This window comes from Sarcophilus harrisii, chromosome 4 (assembly GCF_902635505.1).
Source record: "Sarcophilus harrisii chromosome 4, mSarHar1.11, whole genome shotgun sequence".
NCBI classification, from domain to species: domain Eukaryota; kingdom Metazoa; phylum Chordata; class Mammalia; order Dasyuromorphia; family Dasyuridae; genus Sarcophilus; species Sarcophilus harrisii.
In genome coordinates, this window is record NC_045429.1 from 393,624,224 (window position 1) to 393,636,562 (window position 12,339).

The window sequence follows — 12,339 nt, forward strand, 5'->3', positions numbered from 1 at the left end:
GATTCAACATATATTTTAATCTATTGGAATACCTACCATTTAGGGGAAGGGGTGGGGGTAAGGAGGGGAAAATTTGGAACAGAAGGTTTTTCAAAGGTCAGTGTTGAAAAATTACCTATGCATATGTTTTGTAAATGAAAAGCTATGATAAAAAAAAAAGAAAATAAATGTCATGTAAAAGCAAAAAACATCAATAACTTTTTTCCTGAGGCAATTGGAGTTAAATGACTTGCCAGGGTCTCACAGCCAGGAAGTGGTAAGTGTCTGAGGCCAGTTTTGAATTTAGGTCCTCTTGACTTCAGGGCTGATGCTGTTTCCACTGCCCCAAGTAGCTGCTTTTAGTTTTTTTTGTTTGTTTGTTTGTTTGTTTTTTAAGAAAATGATATGTTGTCTACTAAGTAGTCCTGTAGATAAAGTACCATTTTGGAGTCTGGAAGATTCATCTTCCTGAGTTCAAATCTGGTCTCAGATACTCCTTAGCTACGTAACCCTAAGCAACACTTAAACCTGCTTGTCTCAGTTTCCTCATCTGCAAAGTAAGGTGGAGAAGGAAATAGCCAATCACTCCAGTATCTTTGCCAAGAAAACGCCAAATAGAGTCAAGAAGAGTTGGACATGATTGAAAAAAACTGAACAACAATACCAAAATATTCTTCTATTGTCTGTGGAAGAGAGCAGAGAAACTGTTCTAGTGTATCTGAGAATTATTATAGCCTTATTTTAAGGAGAAATCCCTGTTATCATATTCTTTTCTGCTCTTTTCCTCAACATCACATCCATTCTTGAGATGTCACAGTGTTCTAGAATGTTCCGTTTGTGGCCAACCACTATTGCTCTTGCATGGTATTACCCAAGATCACATCTCACTACCACATTCAATCGATGAGCATTTATTAAGTGACCATTGTATACCAAGCACTGTATCAGGTACTAGAGATACAAAGACAAAAATGAAACAATCCTTGTCTTTAGAAAGTTTTTATTCTATAGGGTGAGATCATATATACTCATATAAGTACACAATATAATACATTCTCCAGAGACTTGTATCTTATTGTAATGCCCTCTTTTTATCCAAATTCTATAGATAGAAAACAAATGATTACAATTCCCTTTTATAATTATAATCTTATAATTCCCATATCTATCTAAGTACACAATATAATATATTCTCCTGAGACTTGCATCTTATTCTAATGCCTTCTTTTATCCAAATTATGTACATAGATAACAAATAATTATAATTCCATCTATCTATGTATCTTTATCTCTATCTCCATTTTTCCCCCTCTTTTTGTTTTCTCCTTTATCTTAGCATTTCTTTGTGCTTTACACCTGCTGCATTTCATAAGGCTATACTTTTTTTCTCAAGTCAGGGACATCTTGAGCTTCCAGGTGACGAATATCCTATAGCTATGGCCTCTGTAAACAATGGGATATGGCTACAAACCAAAGAATGTTTTTTCATAGGTAAGCAGTGTGGAAGAGCCTGCTGGCTGTCCTTCAAAATTACAGGTATACATATGACTAGAATCAGTAATAGCAGAAGCTGGACAGCATGAATTTTATTCTACACCAGGAATTCTTACCATGGAGGTCTTCAGATTTCAGAGGATCTTTGAACTTGTATAGGGAAAAAAATACATCTCCACCCCCCCCACCTCTAAAATGAAATTTAGCATTTTATTTTATTGTGATTTTAAAAACCACACACACATTATTTTGAAACCATCATGGGCTTCACCAGACTGCCAAAGGAGTTCATGACAAAAAGTTAAGAACCCCAGTCTCACACATGAAACTCCCAAGAAGCCCACCCCCTCACTTTGCAGCAGATCATCTCTTAGCAATAAGCTATTACACCCAAGTAGTACCTTCAGATTGTGAAAGCTATTTTCATGTTCATTTCTTCACATTTGGAAGACAAAGTCATTTAATTCTCACCCTACCATCCAGCAATAATGAGCCGGCTTGTGGGTGGTCCCCTTCTATGAGGTTGTGCAAAGTTCAAACCATTTATTTCCTGAACTAGGGAGACCTTCAGGGAAGGCAAACTGAACTACATGCTAACTTGGGGATGGAAGCACCTTTACTTTTCTCATTCCTCCCCTGAGCCTTTGACTTATTTGGACTGAGGTTTCTCGGTCCAGGCCCTCTGGTCTGGGCAGAGGGCATAGTGAGACCCAGGCACAAGAGTGCTGCCCTTGGGAAAAGTCACAGGGTTTCTATTCTAGCCTCTTCACCTTCAGGATTTCCAAGTTGGGTAGGAGAAATGAGCTCCCTCTTCCTCCCTCACCCTTCCTTCATCACTCTGTCCCTTAAGTGGGAGACAGCCTTCTGCCTGGCACATGTTTCTTATGCCCAAGGGCTCTGAGCTATGTCCTAATCAGGCAGAGAAAAGAAGGAGCCAGTATTTCCACCACGGGACAATAAGAGCAATCCCGGGAACGCTTTGAAGAGAAGCATCCGAGGACAGGGCCCTGGTTGCCACTGATAGACATCTATGTCGTCAGCAGCCAGCTGGAGCAGGAGCGCAGTCAGCTCTTGGCTCCTCACTGACGTTACTGAGGTTTGCCTGGAAGAAGGAGGGAGGGAAGAAAGGAGAAAGAAAGGGAGGGGGAGAAGGGAGAAGGGGGGGGGGGGGGAGGCGCCGCTCCGTGACTTTCTTTTTCCAGCGCTTCAGCGTTGGTACCAAAGAAAGTCTCAGCAACTGCTTTCCAGGACTGCACTGGTCACCCGAGGAGGGAACAGCAACCCCTAGATGCAAACGTAAGGGGACGCGCCACCCCTCCCCCCCAGCCTAGGGCTAGATCCCTACTCCCCCGCCTCCTTGCCTCCCTACCCCCAGCGCATCCTGATCTAGCCTGGAGCTGCAGCCCCGGCGGGCGTGTTGGTGATGGATAGGGGCTGGGCAGTTCTCCCCGCCTGCTGGCCCGGGCTGGGAGCAGAGATGCAGGCGCCGCTATCCACCCCCGGCTTAGCTTTGCAGTTGGGGATGGAGGAGATGGAGGGGGGAGGGAAGGGAGGAGGGAGGGAGAAAGGGGAAGGGGTTCGTTTCCTGATTGGTTGCAGAGCGCCCCAGAGCCCAGGCTGGAGAGGTGACAAGAGAGGGAGGAGGGGGGTAAGGGGCTCCAAACTAAGTGCGGCGCCTCTCTGCTGGGGGAGGGGGCGGAGGAGGGGGAGGGAGGAGGGAGGGAAAGGAAGCCTTGGCGTCTAGGCTCTAGCCTGGGGAGCCTGAGCCGGGCACAGCCCCAGCTAGTGAGCGGAGCGGCCGCAGGCAGCCAAGATGAGCAGCCGAGTGACTTTCTTCGAGGTGGGTGCGTGCATGATACTACTCTTTTTCAAGTTTTGAGCAGGACATCCGGGGGTTCTGACAGTACTGTAGTCTTGGTTCTTGGGCGGGCAGTAAATCCCCATCCCGCCCACCCCGGGACTTCCACTAGCCAGAAGCGTCAGAGCCGGAGGGAAGCACGGGGACAGTCTTCCCGGGGGGACGGGGGAGCAAAGTTGGGAACTGTCTGGGGAGGGACGATGTACATGGACGCCATCGGGGAGGGGGATTCGGCTGAAGCCCAGCCCGAGACCTTGCCACCGAGACCTGGGGGGTCTCGCTGTCCTAGGGTCTCAGATGCCCTCTCCACGCCGAGGTTCCGGCTGAGAGCATCAGCGGAGGTGACGGCAGCCCTCCTCAGCTTCTCTGCATTGGAGCTAGGGCCAGAGAGAGATTGGAGACTTCTCAACTTAACTACCATTTCTCCCACGGAACAGTACACTTGCAATTATTCTCATGGTCCCATATGGGAAAAGCCTCAAGAAGGATGGCGGGGAGGGAGGGAAATCCAACAGCAGCAAACGCCCTCTCCTTGAGGGGCACTCATATGGAGGTGGTAGTGGCCCAGAAGGGGAAGGGTGAAGTTGCCCACCACTGCTCCCCCCTGCCAGGCTGGCTGCTAACTCAGTGGGACCCTTCGAAGTGTCGTAAGTGTGTCTGCGTCCTGACGTGGTGGGTTTGACTTGGGGTCAAGTTTTGGGGACGCCGGATATCACTGAAAGGAGAACAGTGTCCATCTACCCCAGCACTCCAAATCCATAGCTGGCCTTCCTGATATTCTGAGCCCTTACCTTCCTTCTTGCCCTTTACCTGAATGTCAGAGATCAGACAAAGGGAAAGGAGGGGAGACGTGGACGTCATCAGCAATCCTGTATATCATCAAAACAACTCTGAGAATTCTTGGGAGAGGGCATGGAATAAGGCTCACATTAAACGTAGCACGCCTTGCCTTGTATATAAAGGGAATTTTAAAAAGTCATCGTCAGGCACATTATGCACCCCTAAATGGTTTACAACCCCTTACAACCAGCTCAAGTTGTGTTGAACTCCCGAGCTATTTCTTCACGGTGATGACATCTCCCCTCCTCACTTTACCAGCTGCCAAAGATTTCTTTCATCTAGCGACAGAATTGTTTATATATAAATTGTCATGTATCATCTATCCCGAAAAACATAGTTCTTTATAAACACCAGAGACCGAGAACCATTCCAAATTGTGGGAAGGAAAGTTACATAGAAGGAAGTATCCAAACAGTTTGGAATGGAAGGCAAATGAAGTTTTTAAAAGGGACACACTTCTGGAGGAATCCAGAAGAAAACTGTGAGCTAGTTTGTCTGATAGAATCTAGCTTTTCAAACTCATGAGATCCTGCAAAGAATTTGAAAAGATGTTAGTTTTATATTAGGAAAGGAAAATTCTCTCTTTGTATATAAAATCACGAGAATCTCCCCATTCTCAGTGTTTTTACTAAGTATATACTGAGTGCCTTAAAGACAAAATAGGCTCCTGGCTTGAATTAAGAAAGACCTGAATTCAAGGGTTTCTTCTGACACATATTAGCAATATGACCAAGAGTGAATCATTAAACTCTCAGTACTCTCAGGCAATTCTTTAAGACTATAAAATACAGAGATGTCAATCTGTATGTTGACAAGACTTGCCATAATGGGAGTCTCCAACACTGTTGAAATCAAGGATTGGTTCCTATGTTCCACTTTACATACTCTGAGTCTAGTACTGTGCTAAGTGCTGCATGGTACAAAAGACAAGAGGTGATCCTCACCCACAAATTTTATTATGATTTTCTTATGATGAAATAGTCTTTGTGTTAGTATTGACTAGTTATAAGAAGCAAGAGCAATTTGCTTTCTCTAGGGAGGTAGGATAGTGTGGTGAACTTAAAAACTTCAGTTATAGTCTTGAGTCTGTAATTTAAGCTCCACTAAAAAAAGAGTCTGCAAGTCACTTAATCTGAGTCTTTCCCTATTTGTAAAGGGGTGATGATACCTCAAAGTTGTTATTATGAGGTTCAAATGAGATAATGGATATAGGTAAACTCATTCTACTTTGTAAAAGTTAGCTGGTCTTACATAATGAAGTTACTTAATTTTTATTTAGTTCATTTCCTTATGTATTCATTTCTCTTACGGCTTAATTTAGCTGTGATTTCATTTGGTGGGTTTATAGGGAAAAGTGGGGAGGGAGGAGAATCTCTGAATAACAGTGGAGAATAGGGCCAGGTTCCTTTTAATTGCCATAGAATAATTTTAATTTCAGTCACTGCCAGTTTTTTTCACATGTGAACAGCAGAGAATGATGATGGAAAGAAGGAAAAACCTGCATAATAGTTGAGAAAATACATGAGGGGCGTGCAAATTGGGGTGGGAAGTCATTTAAGGAAGTAAACCATTTATGTACCTGTCAAGACCTTTAGTTATCTCTCTATATCTTTATAGACTCCAGTGATGGGGTAGGAGGGACAGCATGGTGAGTAACGGCATCCCTCTGCTAATTAGAATTCTCTAGCCATAGACCAGATGAATATTACACCCCAAAGCCAAAGAATTGGGCACTCAGCACTTTATTTTAAAGGACAATAATCTCAGACTGTTACATTTTGTGGACAATTCACAATGTGTTAGTCTTGGCAAATGTACTAATTGCCAGAGACAGTGTGTTTCTTATAGGCTGTATTGTACTTGAATTGTACATGTGCTTATTCTGGAGGCTGAACTGCAATTTTATGTCATTAAAAGCATATTTTAAGTCAATAATTCAGGAGACAAAAGCAACCATTCACTCCCTAATCATCACAACCAATTCAGTGAATGTGACATTAGAGCAGCTGCTATTGCTAAAACTAGCAGTCACTAATGGGCAGATCCAGCAGTCTAAATAGTGGTTAGGTTTGTTGGCCTCTAATAATGTTCAATTACTTTTAAAATCAGCTTTAGATTGCTTTGGATTTGGGAGCAAAAAGGAGTCATAAGAAGGAAGAATCATATTTTAAGCTCTGGGACATATAGTCTGAGGAGCTTTATTTATTACACAGAAATCAATATGAGTTTTTTAAAAATCACAGCTGAGACCCCAGAGACCATCTGGTTCAACCCATACTCCTCACTCCCCACTACAACAGCCTGGAGAAGTGGTTACCTTCCTACACTGTGCTGGAAGATCTCCAGTGAGGGGCAACTTATTACCTCCAGAGGAAGTCCATTTTTCCTTTCCCACAGCTTTAATGGCTAAGTCCTGACATCAAACTTCATTTTGCTTCTACTCATTGCCCTTGATTCTGCCCTATGGGAACAAACATTAAAAGACTAATTCCTCTTCCACTTGGTAGCCTTCTAAATGTTTAAAAACAGTTGCCATATCATCTGAGTTTTTCCCAGGCTAACCATCCCCAAATCCTTCATCTAGTCTTCATATAACAGAGTCCTTCACCTTTCTTGAATGCCCTCAATTACATTTCTACACTGTTATCCAAGAGTACAAAACATTCTCCTTACAATATCCCCAAATCCCTTCATCTCCTTCCCCTAACTCCCTTTCATTTTCCTTTTATGTGTTATCTTTCTCAATTAGAATGTAAGTTTCTTAAGGACAGGAACTTTCTTTTTGCAGATATCTGTGTTCCCAGTAAATGATAAGGGCTTAACAAATGCTTGTTGAGGTATTCCACCTGTGGTCTGATCGGGGTAGAGTCATAGGGATTATTACCTCCTTATTCCTGGAATAATAATTATTCCACCTATTCTTGCAGCCCAAGATGAGCTTATTTTGGCTGTCATATCATAATGCTGACTCATATTGAACTTGCAATCCATTAAAACATCTACATCTTTTTCAGACAAACTATAGTCTAACCATGCTTTCCTCATTTTGTATTTAAGAGACTGACCTTTTGAAGCTGTTCAGGACTTTACATTTATCTCTGATAATTTTTGTCTTATTATATTCTACCTCTTACAGCCTGTCAAAAAATCTTTTTAGAGCTTGACTTTGTCATCCAATGCCTTAACCATCCTTCCTAATGTCATATGCCAATTTGATGAGCATAACAACTATCTTAAGTCATTGATAAAATTATTAAGTAGCACAGGGTCAAACACAGATCCTTAGGACATTCTACTGGAGATTTCCTGCCAAATAGACATTGAAGCATGAATGGCAACTTTTTGAGCTTTGCTATCCAACCTTTCCTGGATCCATCTAATTATATTATTGTTGAATCCATATCTCCCCATATTTTCTGCAAGAATAAAATGAAATACTTTATGAAATGCTTTGCTAAACTTTAGATCTGCTATCTATGCTAGAAGTGTTAAATATGGCCTACAGCACTCCTGAGTATGGCCTGATCAAGATTAAAATGTAATTGGGAAAATTTAACAAAATCAATAAAAGTCCAATAAAATGTAGATAATATATGGCTTTCTAAGTCAGTACATACCAACAAAGTTCCTTATGTATGTTTTATTGGTCCCCATTTCTATTTGAATTTGACATCATTGATAAATAAGTACTATTCCTTGATCTATCAGTTTAATAACCTTGTCAATAAAGCAAGGCTTCTTAAACTTTTTTGACTGAGAAATTTTTGTGCTACCCTGTATACACACACACACACACATGTACATTAAATAGGTATATAAATCAAACATTTATTGATAATAAATCATAGTTTTACAGCCCCCGCATTCAGTTATAAGATTGGGTCTTATATATATTGGGTCTTAAATATATATTGGGTCTTAAACCACAGTTTAAGAAACTGGTCAATAAAGGAGCTAAATTTAGTTTGATGTGATTGGTTCTTGAAGCTATGTTGGCTCTTTGGCATTCCTACTTCTTTTTCTAAATGTTCACTATGTATCTTTCTAATGATCTGCTATAGAGTTTTCTTAGCATTTGAAGTCAAGCTCACTGACCTAGAATTTGTAGTATCTTCTATTCTATTTGATTTTATTCTATTGTATCCTTCAAAAGTGGGGATATTTGACCTTTACTAGTCTTTTAATACTTTTCCCATTCTCCATGGTCTTTCAAATATCACCGACCATGGCTCAACAATCACATTTTCCAGTTCTTTCAATACCCAAGAATATCGTTGACCTACACCAGGTGATTTGAATTCACCAAGGGCAGCAAAAGGTCCCTAATAGAATCTCCTTACTTTTCTTAGGCGTATACTTCCTGTGAATCATTATTTGTTTTGTCATTTGTCTACTCAATCCATCACTAAGCATTTGTTAACCAACTACGATGTAACCTGGTATTATAGTAAATTTGAGGCATGAGAAACAAAAGCGAAAATAAATTTTACTCTCAGGGAGTTGATATAATGTAAAGGGAAACAACATGTGCATACAGAAGTATATATCAAATAAATGCTAAGTTATTTTTTAGTGGGAGGAAGTATTAGCAGCGATGGTAAATCTGGAAAGGTCTCATGTAGAAAGTGGCACCCAAATGAAATTTGAAGGGAGTTAGGGGATTCTCAGAGACAGAAAGCAGTGCATTTCAGGCATGGGGAATAGCCTGTTCCAAGACATCAAGAGGAGGGATAGAAAGAAGTTCAGAGTGCTGAGACATTAAAATGGAAGCCAAAGCCTTAGCAGAGTTTCCTTCAAACAAGCTCAATATATTAAGCACCTACTATGTGCAAACAGCTTAGTGATTGACTTAGTAAATGTTTATTGACACTCACACATTCAGGAAAGCAAAGTACTAGGCACTGGAAACACCCAAGACATTTTCCTACCTGTCAGAATTTCAATTAACCTGGGGGCATGATAACAGTGACCTAGTTAAATAAATATAAGTTAATTTGAGAAGAGGAGAACTGGAAGTGGCACCTGAATTAATTAATATCAGAGAGATTCTGAAGAGTAGTGATCAGGAGGAAGTATGTGCTAGATCGGGGAAAAAAGTAGTAGGGTGGGATGCTAGGTTTGAGTCACAGCTGGCTGGCAACCAGCTCACCATTATGAAAAATCTGAGTAGTCACAACATGCGATTTTCTATTCTAACTTGTTATAAAAGATTAGCCCTACGGGTATTGTCATCTGGAAACTGGTCTCATCTTTTCCCCTGGAACTTCTGGTAAAGGGACCTTCTTTGTGTTATAAACAGCACTGATGTCATGACAACTGTTGCCAAAGTGTTTGTCCAGATACCTACAGATAAAGGACACTGTCTTAGGTGTCCCAAAGTTCTTTTCCTTGAGGGAGAAATAGAAACTAAGTGGGTTATTAAAATAGGGCAACATTGTGGGGACTGGAGATGGTTACAGACCATTCATCATTTTATCTTAACTTTAGTGTTATCACAAAAAAAGTGGCTGGGAAGTGCTAGAAAGAATTCAAACTGGAGGAATGCAGGATAAAGTGTCTGTTCTAGCTTCAGGAATAAGCTCTCAGCATTCACAACACACATTTATTTTAATCACTGTAGTTACATGGCTCACATAGTGTTCCTGCTTAACCATGAATATTTATCTCAGAGTGAAGGAAGAACATCTGTACTGTATGTACACACATATGGGCACATGTACACCCTTGCCAATTTATTTCATTAATAGGTTCCTTGAAAACACTGTTTTAGACAGAACAAAGCAGAACATCTTTGACAGATGGTCAAACTGAGGCTAAGAGAGAGATGCTAGTTAATTATAGATTGTTTTTTCACATTTTCACTGTTTCTTTTTTTATGAGTCAAAGTATTAGTCTTATCAACTGACCTTTTTATAACTCTCTAAGGTTTCCATAATTACCTCATTTGAGTTCCACAACAACCCTGTAAAGTCGGTACCATAGGGTTATCATATTCACATTTTACAAATGAGGAAACTGAGACTACACTGGTCAGTAGTCACTCAATTAAAATTGCACCTACAGTATTTTTAGGATGGGGAAGAGCATGGGAATTAAGAGTACAGTCCATTGTGGGGTGGGGTTGGAGGGGTAAGGCTTGTCCCTCAAAGAATTTATTGCTTTGCTGCTGCAGTGGCTAAGGGAGAAAGCAGATCCTGGTCAAGGGGTATCAAGACACCCTATAAGTGAGGTCAGGAGGGATATTTTTGGAAGACACATTTCTGGAAAAAAGCTGAAGGAAGTTATTACAATGAGGAAGTGCATGTGTGCTCCCTCCTCAATCCACCATATCAACACTCTTTTTTTTTTTTTAATTTAATAGCCTTTTATTTACAGGATATATACATGGGTAACTTTACAGGATTAACAATTGCCAAACCTCTTGTTCCAATTTTTCACCTCTTACCCCCCCCCACCCCCTCCCCTAGATGGCAGGATGACCAGTAGATGTTAAATATATTAAAATATAACTTAGATACACAATAAGTATACATGACCAAAACATTATTTTGCTGTACAAAAAGAATCAGACTCTGAATTATTGTACAATTAGCTTGTGAAGGAAATCAAAAATGCATGTGTGCATAAATATAGGGATTGGGAATTCAATGTAATGGTTTTTAGTCATCTCCCAGAGTTCTTTTTCTGGGCATAGCTAGTTCAGTTCATTACTGCTCCATTAGAAATGATTTGGTTGATCTCGTTGCTGAGGATAGCCTGATCCATCAGAACTGGTCATCATCTCATATCAACACTCTTAAGATACTGGTTCCCAAACTTTTGTTCTCAATATCTCAATAAAATCTATTATGTCCAAACAGTTTTTGTTTATGTAGGTTATATTTATAGATATTTACAAAATAGAAATAAAAATTAATTTTGAATTTCTAAACTCTCTGAAAGGGTTTCAAAGACCTCCAGGATTCTTTGGATCATACTTTGAGAATCACTGCTCTAGGACAAAGCCCCATCCATCCTCTGCCCACATTCTGGTAATAATGTAGAAAGTAGGATTTGACTCAGGTTTCTCCTAATCTCTTTCCATTGAACTAGATTGCCTCACATCTGCCTACCTTTTAATTGTTGTTTGATTGTCCATGGTGGTCTAGGCAACAGGGGCTATAGTTGGCATTCCAATTATGTTGAGTCTGTAGTCAAACATTTATTAAATACCTACTGGGTTTCAAGCACTGTGAGTGACATCAATTCATACTGTGCATTGAAATAAAAATAAAGAGACCTGGATTCCAGTAATAATTTAGCCTTGGATAAACTTCCTCACTTCTCCAGACCCAAATTTCCTTGTTTATAAAATCCAATATTAAATGGACTAGATTGTTTATTTCTAATGTTCTTTCTATCTTTCAATTTCCAGGATTTTGTACTGTAGAAATTTGTATTGTATTTTCCTTAATGTTTGAATAGTTCAACAGACTGCTCTAATTTACATGTTGAAAGCACTGCTAGGATAGATTTCTATGGTCCATCAGGCTTTGTAATCCCAAAAATCTAATTAATTTTGTCTTTGTATTCTTGGTGCCCAATACAGTACCTAGTACAGAGACTTCAAAAATGCTCATTGATTGGTTGATTGATTTGGAGACCTCCTACCTCCCTTTCTCCACTGATATCTACTACTAAGTATCTCTTGTAAATAAGAAAAGTCATTTAGAATAGCCATGTGGCACTCCACCTCTTCCCCACCCCCTTCACTATCTCAACTCCCATTATAAAAAGGAGGCTGGCTATGCAAAAGGCAATTAATAACTCTTCCCATCAGTTAACCCTGAGGAGTTTTGGGATCTAAGCTGTTCATTTAGGAATTACCATTTTGTTCCTGTATGCTTCCTAATGATGATCAATCCTCCCAGAATTAGGTTTTAAAAAGGGGTATTTAGTAAATAAGTAGCTATAAGCCAGACCATATGTTCCCATATAACATGGGACAAAATCTCCTTTTGCACATGCAAGATCCCTGGGGAGAATGAATTCAATCATAGCCAAATATAATTAAAGAGGTAACAGATACTTTGGTATCTGGCAGTATTCTTCCTTTGTGAATTCCTCATGAAGTTCTCCTTTGGTTTGTCTAAGTTCTCTGCTAGGCTCCAGTGATCCATGCCTTATGG

General features: G+C 40.4%; 1 protein-coding gene across 3 annotated transcripts in view; it reads left to right on the forward strand.

Annotated features, from left to right (window-relative positions):
- The first annotated feature begins 3,199 nt into the window (after positions 1-3,199).
- Positions 3,200-12,339, forward strand: part of LOC116423386 (very-long-chain enoyl-CoA reductase-like) — an 82,114-nt gene continuing 72,974 nt past the window's right edge. For 2 of the 3 annotated variants that reach the window (XM_031967106.1, XM_031967108.1), the window contains exon 1: positions 3,200-3,313. In XM_031967106.1, the coding sequence (XP_031822966.1) occupies positions 3,287-3,313 (27 nt within the window). In that variant the 5' untranslated portion in view covers positions 3,200-3,286. Of the gene's footprint in view, positions 3,318-12,339 lie in introns of all 3 variants that reach the window. The other variant, XM_031967107.1, reaches the window with a different exon arrangement.